This window comes from Aptenodytes forsteri, unplaced genomic scaffold, assembly GCF_000699145.1.
Source record: "Aptenodytes forsteri isolate BGI_AS27 unplaced genomic scaffold, ASM69914v1 Scaffold66, whole genome shotgun sequence".
NCBI lineage: Eukaryota > Metazoa > Chordata > Aves > Sphenisciformes > Spheniscidae > Aptenodytes > Aptenodytes forsteri.
This window is the reverse complement of record NW_008795131.1, coordinates 3,058,631-3,070,558: the sequence shown is the minus strand read 5'-3', so window position 1 is coordinate 3,070,558 and position 11,928 is coordinate 3,058,631. Positions and strand designations below refer to the sequence as shown.

Below are 11,928 nucleotides of genomic sequence, written 5' to 3'. Positions count from 1 at the left end.
GAGGCGGGGGCGCCGCGCCCCAGCCGGGACGGGACCCCAGCCTCCCCAGCCAGGCCCTGCGCCCACCGCTCTGCCTCCCCGGTTTTTTGTCCATGCTTTTTCCCTGGCTGGCATCAGTCTCTGCAGTGCCACCCCCTGGCAGTCCCCCGCAGAGGTGACAAGCGCTGCCGGCTGCAGAAATCCCGCAGCCCCCTGAAAGCCACCCTGCAAGCCCAAATTCCCCAAAATCCCATCCCGGCAGGGCATGTGGTCCCACACAAGTCACCAAAGGACAGGCAGGGCGCGGCGTGGCCAAGGACAGGCAGGACCTGGCAGGAGCCAGCGCTCGGCCCCAAGGGACAGAAACGGCTGCGCAGGAGCCACAGGGCTGCAGGGAAACAAGTGCTCCCTCGCTCTTTCTCTCTCCCTTCTTTTGCTACGGTTACTGAAAACACAACATTTGCCTGCAAATCAATTATAGCTTAAAAAGAGAGAGAGAGAAGTAACCCTGTGAGGAGTTCAGCAGCCCGAACGCTGTTTGGGGGAGCCCCAGCCTGCCCAGCGCGGGCGATGGCTGCCCAGCGCCCGAGAGCTCTGACGTGGGACGTTTAACCGAAGCCAGCTGTGTGCGGAGAGAGATAAAAGCCTCAAATCAGACAGGATAAGCACAGTATTAGTGTGGGATACGCCACTCATTTCTGATTTAAATTACTGTTTTTACTTCCTGAACTCATGGGAGAGTAAGGATGTGAGGAAAATGAAGAGGTTTAGACATGGACATTCCTTCACCAAATACCGGCAAGAAATCGTGATTAATACAGCTGAGGTCATTATCATTGCTGCTTATGGAGTGACCGGTTTCCTGCTGATTTGTTTTTCATGTATCCTGGGCAGATTATCTCCATTGCAAGTTACCTCCACGATCAAGGATTAAATCCCCAAGCCCTCCTCTGCTAGGTGTACGCTCGCCTGGCTGTTATCCCTGCAGTGCCCAGGTAGCAAACGGGAGCTGTGCAGTGTCCGAGGATGTCGGGGCAGGATGCATGTTGTTTTAGCAAAGAACTGACTTTCTGCTTTTGCTGTGCGCTCTGTGTATAGACATGTCCTTATCGTGGAGTCCCGTTGCAGCAAAAGGACTGTCGTCGTGTTTACAAAAGCTTAAATATCCCAGTGTGAGACAGAGATGTGCGAACGGCGGAGGTGCAGTAATATTTAGCAGAGAGCAAAGTGGGCACCGGTCTTCCAGCTCCTGTGTCTGCAGCTCGTTTCCATCCCCATCCGAGCAAGACCCCCACTGCAGGGTCAGGGAAACCCGCCTGTCTCCTCCGGGGATTTGCCCCCTGTGCCTTACATGCGTGACACTTACATGCTGCGGCATGCAGCAAACAAGAGGGTTTTTCCTCTTTCCCCTTTGGCAGCAGAGGAATTTGCCCAAAGCTCCTATCCCCGTCCGGTCCCCTCCAGCACAGGCTGCACAGAAGCAGCCGACAGAAGTCGCGCTCAGGGCTGCGCGTTGCAACTCGCCAGAATATTTCTTGTAGCCTGTCACCGCGTGTCTGGGAGAGGATTCCTGCCGCGTACGTGGGGATCTGCCTAATCTCACCGCTGCATGCCGCCGCTGAGTGCTGGCCGGGGTGATGCTGCCCAGCGGCGCTGCTGCACGCTGCCACTGAGTCAACTGTTGGGTTCAAGTGGCTCGCAGAGAGGCCACAGTTAGAAACGATGCTCTGCACGCACAAAAATCCTCGTGTTTCGAGATTAGGGAGCAATAGGCTTTGGGAGGTCAGCGAGGGGAGATGTCTGGATGTGTGTGACCAGGAGAGGGAGAGCCGTGGTCAGGCCTGCTTTCTCTTTTGCTTTGAGGCATAGCTCAGGCATGTAGGAAAGGGGATATTTTCTCTTTGGCTCGAAAAAGCAGAGTTATTTATGTCCGTTTGTGCAGGATAAAAGGTTGTGGAAAGTCCCTGGTGTTCCCAAGGTGGAGAATCACAGTGGTTATGCACCGCTGGTACGCACCACCGGTAACCGGTGCTGCTACCGCTCACCCTTCCCCACCATCTCAGCAGCATTGCTGCAGAGGAACGATGTTTTGTCATCTGCCACCGTACCCTTCACACCCTTCTCAGTTCAGGCGTGAGCATCCCCACTATCAAAATCTGACATGTCCTGAGCCAGCGGCCTCCTCCCAGGAAAGGGGCCGCTCTGCCGGGCAGCATTTAACGTCTCTGTCCAGCTCCGCTTCGGCTCAGCGGAGCTGTGAGCCCGGCAGAGAAGTAGAACCAGGAGCTGGGATGCCTCTGGAGTGATTCATCAAATCACCCCAGAGAAGATGGATGACGAACAAATGCAGCATTAGAGCAATGATACAATAAACAGATTTGTCAATAAAGCGGCCGTCTAACGGCACTCCGGGTTTATCCGAAACGCTAACCAGGACCTGCTCTCTCTTCCCGTTGCAGAGCTTCAGCGAGAGGGAAGCATAGAGACGCTCAGTAACAGCTCTGGTTCCACCAGCGGCAGTATCCCACGCAACTTCGATGGCTACAGATCACCCCTCCCGACTAACGAAAACCAGCCCCTCAGCCTTTTCCCCACGGGATTCCCTTAAATTAGCCGAACATCCAAGGAGAGATCCAGACAGGGTAACAAGCCACCTCTCCGCCTAAACAATCCCAATGTGTCTGTCACCTGCCAGTCCGCCGCTGCGCTGGATGGTTCTCGTTACCCTGATCAATATTGATGACTCTTAAACCTTCCTGAAACATACTCACAAAATCTTGACTTTGTGTTCCTGTGCAATATGAAGAGACTCCGTCTTCAGTCCCGATAGCTCTGCAGCTTCTTTTTTCGCTGTGTTTCAGGAAGAGGTTGGTTGAGAAGAAATATTTCTAAGCCATTTTTGGTCAAGCACATGGTTTCACAACCATTCTCTGCTTTTTCGTGTTGAGAGATGAAGGGAGGAGCTCTCGCCGTTTGCAAAAGTGCCGAGCATTAATGAATGAACTGGAGAGAGTGGAAACCGGAGGACTTTCTGTGGACAGGGTTGATAATGTTATTCCTTCCTCACTGCGTCTCCTTGCTGCCCTCCTTCCCCACCGATGCTCATCAATGCCAGGAGTATTACAAATGGAAATGTTTCTTTTTGTTCTTTGAAAGAATTCTCTCTGTTGCTCCAGTTTTCTTCTAGTCATGTATTTTAGAAACGTACTTAATTGACTAACTGCAGTCACAAATTTCTCATATTTGGTTATAAAAGTTGTTCATTGGAACTCAGATATCTGTCCAGAAATGCATGTGTCACTGAATAAATCTAAGTTAAACAAGAAACTGCTTAAATGGCAATGTTCATGGAGTGTTAACTGGGCTGGCTGTGGGCTTCGTGTATCTTCCTGGACCAGACTATCTGCATATTTACTAACTTGAGGGCTTTAATTAAAGCCATCAGGGGATGTTAGGCAGCCAGTCTAGCCTGTTTTTGCATCCTGCTTTCTCATCCCCATGTGCAAGGGCAGGATTTTTTTAAAATGGGAGGCTTAGATGGTGTTCCTTGCACCCGCTTAGCGCCTCTGAAAATCAACGCCCATCTCTGTTCGGGTGTCTGACCCCAGCTCCAGCTCCTTGAGTTGGTTGGGGCCCTGCTTCTTCATCCCACTGATTTCGGTGGGACGGGTACCAGGCAGCAGAGACACTCACCTACATCTGTTGTGTTACAGGATCACATATAAGGGGCTTTGCAGAACCCGTATAGCAGCCCGAGCCTATATACCATACTGAACATGCACAGTCAAAACTAGCACCACATAACTGCTGATAAAATAGTTATGGGTTCACACATAGTAACCACATGAATTCCTATATCTCAGCCAACTTGTGTCGAGAAGCAGAGAGTGAGATGGGACTGTCAGCTTATGAAATTTCCTTCCCACCACTTGTTTTTAATAGAAGCTGTTTGAGTCATGGCAATGAGAGGAAACTATCTAAACCCACAAATCTCTTCGCACTCTTGCAGCTTAAATCAGCCACACTGAGTGATGCAGAACCGACCACCCTCTTCCTACTCCGTCCCCAAACACCAAATACCAAATTCAGTCTTGGACTTGATTTTTTTTGTTAACTGTAACACCGTGACTCAGATCTCAGAAGCTTCTTTTCCCTCTCTCTTCAGGCTTGGAAACCACTAATAAAAACTGAGAGTCTGCAGCAATAATTTCAGTTTCTTGCTTGGTTTTCAGGCAGTCCTTTCTCAAGCAAAAAAAAAACTTCCTTGGGATGAAATCAGAGGAGAGTTCGCCCATAAGTAAGTACTCGCAGCTCTGGCCCGCTGGCTATATCTGCCGTAATGCTATGTTTCTTTTATGTCTGTAAAATAATGGCTTGAAGTAAGGGGCTGAGGGTAGGGCTGGCACTGCGGACAAATGGGACCGCAGGGTCAAGTCAGTCCACACCAGTCAGGATTTTTAACACAGTTCAAGTCAAGGTCAGCTCCAAAAGTTCAAACAAAATCCAGATTAACACATACAGAAGGGATTGTGTTGTCACCGCGATGCTTGTTTCCTTTCAGGCTTTCCAAGGAACAGCCGTAAGGGACAAAGTTCTTGCAAAGGAAGGAAGACCGCTCTTCTCCCTCCTGCCTCGGACAGCTTGGTCGCTCATTCCTTCTGAACACACAAAGTAGGATAGCGCATAACGCAGAGTGGTGTCATTGGAAATGTATTTGTTGTTGGCAGGCATTAAATCACTTTTTATAAGTGCTGCAGTACGGCCATGTGGAAATTCCCAGTCTGCAAGAAGCTCCTTTGAATCAGGATGTTTTGTTTAAAGGGGGGGGGGGGGAAACCCTACAAACTGGGGCTGTACCAAAATATTTTCAGTCTGGTTCATTGAAAAGAATGTTCTAAATTCCCCGCTGTTGATAGCCCCGTAGCCAAACTGTTAAGAAAGCCTAGAGCTTAAAAAAAAAAAAGCACTGCAATGAGGTGGCTAATTTAACTTTGATACTTTCACAGATGACCCAGCAGAATAACCAGCGAGTTCCAGCTCTTCAGTGAGCCAGTGAAAGCCGAGTGTGTTGTGACGATAACTCTATAGGGTCAGAGTCAACAATAACTCTATAGGGTCTGATTCACAGTGCACGCCTGCTCCCACCGATGGCCCCTGCCTTTGGCGTACACACAAAAGCCCCCCCATTTCAACTGGGTGCCACGTGCTTTCCTGCAACACCACCTTTCGTTAACCTCAGCAACGATACTCTTTTCAGGCACCGGGAGAGAATATTGCTGCTCCGTGATGATGTCTAGAAACTGCTTCTAAGGGAGGTTTGCCCCTGACTTTAATGCAACCAGGTTTTCAATCGAGGGACCTGATCCAAACCCCACTTAAAGCAAAAATAGCCAGAGGCTCGTGGTCTTCGCAGGATTTTGGATGAGTGTCTCACGTTGTTGTGGAAATAATCCAGGTGAGTTTCTGAAACACCGGATTTTCAAATGCAGCAGCTGGCAGGCGGTCGCAGGCAGCCCAGCAAGAATGTTGTGCCATGATATAAACCACTGGCTCAAAAAGAGCCCAAAAGACATGCTGGACTTGCAGGTTTTTAAACTGTTTCCAGTAGTAGTAAGCAGCGGCCTCCTGCTGAGTTCAAAAGGCAAAACGTCTCATTTAAAGCGGGGCGGACTGTATATCACTCTGTGCATAAAGTGGAGCTCTTCTATTAAAAGTTGAGTTCAGATTTCATGAATTAACATGAAATACTGCTTTCTTATCCTACCCTGGTTTCTGTAATAAACACACGCATGTAGTGTGCTTAAATCAGGGGAGGGGAATGTTTTGCTGTTTGAAAAGAAGTGGAAAGTCAAAGGTTCTCCAAATGTGACAGCTTGAAGTTCAAATGAAATCAAATCTCAGAGCCAGTCCAGGGCCTGGGCATAACCAGCGGGGCTGGTGTTTCCCGGCGCTTTGCAGAGCACGTGGGGCTCGGGCTTCGTTTGCTTTGCCGGCGAAGCACAGCTCTGATGAGCCCCGATGGAGCGCGGTGCTCTGCCCAAGGTAAGCTGATAAACCCCATCCTGCCACCCATCTCTACCAGCTTCTGGTTGTCCTGCCCCGAGCATCGTTAGCCAGCCCGAGAACAAAGTTTGCTGGTGAGGAGGCTGGGAGAGGGCAGGCCAGTGAGGGGAACCGACCGAGGGCAAAATATGACCAAGATCTCCATCCTGCTTCCTCAACAGAGCCTGGAGGAGGGTTTTGCTGCAAAGTGCAGCTGTGAAATCCCTGAACGCTGCTCCCCCTCCTCTCTGCCCCCTCCGAGCACGGGGATAAACGCGCGGTGCTTTCACCAGGGCTTCCTTCGTAACTTTTTGAGGATCCAAACTGCATCCGCGCCGCGTCCCTACATTTATTTTCTCGTTTCTTTGCTCTGGCTTGTTGCTGTGCAGGGTAGGAAAGTTTGCGCCATTTCCTGTTGTCTTTCCCTTATGCTCCTGAGATATTGTAAAAATGTTCGGTATCCTCCAGTAGGTTGTAATCACTTCACCCTAATGTTTCACAGCTGCTAAGTGTAACTTTAAACCCAACCATTTGAGTGCTTACAATTAGCGAGTCAATGGAGCTGAGATCGGGTCTTTGTGATTGCAAAAAGAGAAAATGAAACTTTTTCCCCCCACCCGAGTTTTAATTGGATAAAATGGGGACAAAAGTTGTGGAGATGAGGGGTTTTTTAATGCAATAAATGATTAGTGGCTTATGTGCTAGGAAAAAATAATTGAATCCACTGCTTGGCCTGTTTCACAGATGGAAAAGGCACCGGGACAAGCATGTGTCTGCGGCGACAGCGCCTCTGTCCTGGTAACTGCACGAACCCCCTCTCGGAGCTCCCTGCTCTCTGTTCGTAGGAGCAGAGCTGCTGAGAACAGAATTAGCCGGAGACAAGAGGCTTCAGCTGTGCCCCTCACCTGTCCCTGCCCGGGAGCTGCGGCACAGCTGGGCAGTGCTTCCCGCCCCGCCGTCACCCCGCTCTCGCTCTGGTATAAAACCATTTGGCTGCCCCAGCACTGGGTTTTGTGCCTTGGTTTTTGCCTCCCCCAGTGCCTTCAGCCCTGGCCGTGGGCAGAAGGCATTAGGCGATGAAGGCGCTGCATTTGTGCAGCGCTGCCGGGCGCTGGGAGGGGTGATGTCTGCACGGCTCGGCCAGAAAAAGCCATGAACTGGGCAAAATGGCACACGGCTGGTGAGTCCCGCTGCGGGGGCAGATGAAGGAGCTGAAGATGAAGGTTGTGCTGACGTCTCTGGAGAGGAGGGCTGCCTCGCTCCTGCGCGGCTCGGCCAGAAAAAGCCATGAACTGGGCAAAATGGCACACGGCTGGTGAGTCCCGCTGCGGGGGCAGATGAAGGAGCTGAAGATGAAGATGCTGACGCCTCTGGAGAGGAGGGCTGCCTCGCTCCCTGTGCCGTGCCGCGCTGCCTGAGCCTCGTGGGGTGCAGGCAGGGCCCTGCCATGCCGGCAGAGGTAGCGGCCACGTCCCCAAGCGGCTTCGCAGCCAAAGCGAGGGGCAAAGCACCCAGCGTGTGTGTGTGTGTGTGGGGGGGTGTCTCTGCTGATAGCCCCATGTTATGCAAAGTTGTTTGTAAACATGTTGTAAGCCTTTCATAAAACAGCACAGGGGCCATTTAATCCCATGCTGTTCCTTAATGTTAATTGAATGTGAGTGTAAACTGAGGCTCATACTGAAGAGTCCTCCCAGCCCAACAGGATAAAGCCTCCTTTGCCTGATGTTACTGGGTTTGTTCCTGCTCAGCACTCCCACCTCCTGCACGTGCTGGGAGCAGGTTTCAATTATACCAGAAAATGCCTTTACCCTGGTGAAAGCAAAGGGCAGGTCATAGCGGGGATACAAGCCACCAACTCCGGAGCTGGACGGTGGATGCAGCAGGGTCGGTGCCACCCCTGTCCTGCGCGGTGCCCGGCTGCACCCTCGTTCCTCCAACACTGTCCACGAGCGGGGTCAGCGCTGGAGCTGGTGTTTCCCACTGCAGGATACGGTCTGGGGGATGTGCCGCGTGTCCCCCCAGCCTTTGGGACGCATGGCCGTTCCTGGCTGTGCCTGGGCATTGATATTGTCCCATCAATTGCCACCCTGTCCCTCGCTGGGCTCGGATGTAATTTGAAGCTGTGCATCTGTCGGTGAGTTCCCAGGCTGAAGTTTTGCCTTTCTTGGGAATTTCTGCTGCAGGAAATTACAGTGAAACACTGACGGCCCCATGCAGGTTGCGGGCAGGTCGCAGGCGTGGGTGTCATCCGAGCGGGCCAAGGTAAGCTGCCTGTGTGTGGCCCATGTGTGCCATGGACCAGGACTGTTCCTCCAGCTGCGGAGCTGCCTCCCTGCCCTGCCCCGCACCGGGGAGCGTCCTGTGCCTGCGCCCGTGGCAAAGGCCCCGTGAGCCGAGTCCTGCTGGGTTCCCGGCTATTGCTGGGAACTACAGATGCTCAGCAATTCTCAGTGTGCACTCAGTGCCTTGCAGGATCTGGCTTTCTTGAAGGTGGCGGCTCCATCCCCAACAGGTTCAGCTCCCAGCAGCTCTGGCTGGGGCAACCGCAGGAGGGTGACCACTGGCCTCGCTAGGTGGTCACCACAGCGGGCAGGGTCGGGGGCTTGCAGCCTTCCCTGTCCCCTCTGCCTCCTCCTCCCCGTCCCATTGGGTTTCATCACATCCCCAGGGATGGGCACGGCGCAGCAGGGATGCTGCTCCCTGGCAGCCCTCCCTCCATGGGAAGCACTCCTGCCACCTGACCATAAATACTAATTAATAGCAAAGCCCTGGTCTAGATCAAGGAGGCTCTGAATTTTCTTGGGAACTTCGCTGTCTGAAAGGTATCTTAAATATTCTCTAGCACTCAGCCTATCAGTAGGTCAATTATACGGTGAGCAGTCATACGAAGTTAATTTCTAATTTAATACAATGTTAAAAGGTTGTCAGGTTAAAATCTAATCTATAAACAAGACATGAAATGTCTGTTTAAAAAGAGTGTCATGAACCAATCCTGGCTTCAAACCACAGACTGCTGCTTCTTTTATAGGATGTAATTACTTCCCAGCGAGTATTTACAATATTATTATAGGATGGTCATAAAAGGCCAGTATCAGCCATGCCCGTGTGGTGGCCCAGTGCCAGCTGGGTGTTAATCCTGCTCCCACCCTGGCCCCTCTCCCTCCAGCCCCTTCTCTGGGGAGGTGAGAAGTGCCGGCTCATGGGGCTCTGCTCCCGCATGGTGCTGTGGGAAGCAGGATGGGGGAAGAACTGATTGTGTTTTCACTTAAATACACCTCGAGGTTAGGGTGACAGGGACCCCCCGGCATGTTTTGGAAGGAGCACAAGTGTCTCTGCATCCCCCGGCGAGGAGAGCACGCTGGCCCAGCGCCACGGCGTTTCACTGGTCCCTGTGATGTGCCGTACCTGACAGTCCTGGGGGGAAACAGTGGGTGAGCGCGTTCGTTTTTGAACAACCTGGGGAAAGGACTTTGGCAAGCTCTTGCTAGAGGGATGAAGGTTATGAGCCACGTTCAGACCAGCGGCTTCATTCAAGCAGAAAACCAGAGGCAGCACCTGCAGCCCAGGGCGAAGAGCCGGCCCCATGCCCTGCCTCTGTGCCCCACCTCGCACCCTCTCCCCCGACTCCCTCCATGGGAGGGACGGGCAGGACGCAGGCAGGGGGGACTGGGCACATTCCACTGCGTCTCCTCCCACGCGAGGGGTGTCTGCATTGCAGCCACTTCTCGAGGTACATTGAATTTTGCTCCTTTTGCTGTCGAAAGGGGAAAGTCCAGCCGTCATGCGGGAGTGATGCCATTGTCCCACCCGGGCGGCTGGCTGGACCACGAGACTCCTGCTCCCGGTAGTTCATGGTGTCTGTGGGAGCTGGGCAGGATCAGGGCTGCCCTTGCCAGGCTCAACCGAAAAACACCATGCGTCACCCCACCGTAGGTCATGCGAATGGCTTTGAAATCATGTGGGTTTATTTTCCAGGAGGAATCTCACCGGCTCCAAAGGTTTGGATCAGATGTGGTCATGTCTGAGCTCTCCTCTACGCCCATGAACCCTGCAAGGTGCGGTTTTTCTAAAGAAGGCCAAGATTTTGATGGGCGCGGGTGACTCCCACAGCGAGGGCTGCAGGGAAATGTGGGGTAATGTAATACCAGTGCTAAAATGGAGGGAGGTGGTGATGTGCTGGTCTGGCCTGGCCTGTGAAGCCGCAAGGGATGCGTGGGCTCTCTGCTGCAGCCCCTCCGCTGGCCAGGACTCCTTCCCTTCCCTGGGTTTTCTGGTAAATTCTGCTGCTCTTTGTAATTGAGAAAAGCTGCTGCTGAACATCTGCACAGGCACTGTCCGCTCCGAGCTGGCTGCTGGGGTTGTTAGTGCTTGCGCTGCCGGTGCTTTGATGTGCATGTGATTCACGGGCTTGGCCAGGGCCGCCCCGCAGATGCTGCCTCTGGGTGGTGCAGGACGGCACGCCGCGAGGTGGAACAGCACCCGCCACATCTGTGCAAACAGGAGCCCCCGGCAGCCCCTGCTCGAAACACCCTGTGCCTCCTCACCAGGGCTCGGGAGGTGACCTCTCCTGCTTCCATCTGCAGAGGAAGGTACCCGGAGGCATCCGGGGAGGCCGGCTCAGGTGCTTCCCTCCATCCCACCAGCACATGAAGGGCAGAGGGATGGTGATGCCCACGCGCCGGCCAGCATGGCAGAGCCCCACCTCGCCGGTGCAAAGGAGAAGCAGCCGAGCGGAGGGAGCAGAAGAGCCCTGGGCTTGGGGCTGGCGGCACCAGGCAGGCAGAGCCGCAGGGCCGGGGCTTTGCTCTGTAGGCACGGTGCGGCCCAGGGAGCACAATCTGTGGCCTTAATCCCACCATGTCCTGTGCGCTCTCAAATCCCCTTCACTTCAATGAGCGCTTGTAGTGTCAGGCCTGCGCCGGGCGAGACGGCGCACGGGGACGGCAGAGAGGATTTGCTCAAGAGGCACTGTTTTTAAGGTGAGATTTGAAGGATGGAAGACAGATGGCAACTGGAGAGGACAAACAGATCAAGTGAAGGGTTTGTTTTCAGTGTGGAGGGGAAAACACAGGAGGGAATTACTGCTGGCTACAAAATGGGGGCTATTAATACCTGCAGCGTCTCAAGCTTTGCACTTAGCCCGGCTAGTCTGGATCCTCACGGGGCGCCCAAGGCGGGGGCAGACACCGTCCCCTTTGCGATGCAGGAGTGTGTTTTTTTTCTGCTGAGATTAATTGATCCCAGCGTAGTGCTGAGTGTACCCAGACAAAGCTGGGAGAGGGGTTATTAGCCGGCCGGCGGCCCTGCCATTGTCCCCACTATCTTTTCTTCCCTTTCAGCCTCCCTTCCCGTGGCCCAGGTCTCAAAGACCATGTGTCAAGAGATTAGTGACCTGCGCGAAGGGCAATTGCTTGCTTTGTGCCGGCAGCCCGGCGTCGGGGCTGTTATTTACTTGTTATATGGTGCTGCCTCTGTTGAGGTATCCATGGAAAACACGCCTGGAGAGCAATCTGCCGGTGCTGCAGAGCACACGCGGGCAAGCAGCTGGGAGAGGAGGCACTTCAGGGTGGCAGGTTTCGGTGTGCTCGCTGCGTGCCCGTACCGAGACCCCCAAATCCCCCGGGGTGCTTGGCGCAAGAGCCCAGCACCTACAGAGAAGTAAGGAAAAAGCTGGGCAGTGAGAAAATGAAACGCAGCGCAGAGGTGCCCGGGCACAGTGCTGGAGCCAGGGCTGTGATGGGGCATTGCCCCACGGCAGTTTGAGTTTGCAGACTTGTTTTAAAAATTAAAAGATGGCAAGAGTCTGAATCCTGTCTGAAGAGCCCTGCTCCACCTTTCCGTGCCTCTGGCAGGAGCGCTGGGTTTTTGAGGAAACGTGAATAAAAATTATGAGAGTTGGCCCTTCCG

The 11,928-nt window shown here is 53.3% G+C and overlaps 1 protein-coding gene across 6 annotated transcripts in view; it reads left to right on the top strand.

Annotated features, from left to right (window-relative positions):
• Positions 1-3,311, top strand: part of BCAS3 (BCAS3, microtubule associated cell migration factor) — a 386,307-nt gene extending 382,996 nt beyond the window's left edge. For 4 of the 6 annotated variants that reach the window (XM_009278231.2, XM_009278229.2, XM_009278230.2 and 1 more), the window contains one exon: positions 2,439-3,311. In XM_009278231.2, coding sequence (XP_009276506.1) covers positions 2,439-2,587 — 149 coding nt within the window. In that variant the 3' untranslated portion in view covers positions 2,588-3,311. The remainder of the gene's footprint in view (positions 1-2,438) is intronic. The other 2 variants (XR_657522.1, XM_019471800.1) reach the window with 1 other exon arrangement.
• The last annotated feature ends 8,617 nt before the right edge of the window (positions 3,312-11,928 follow it).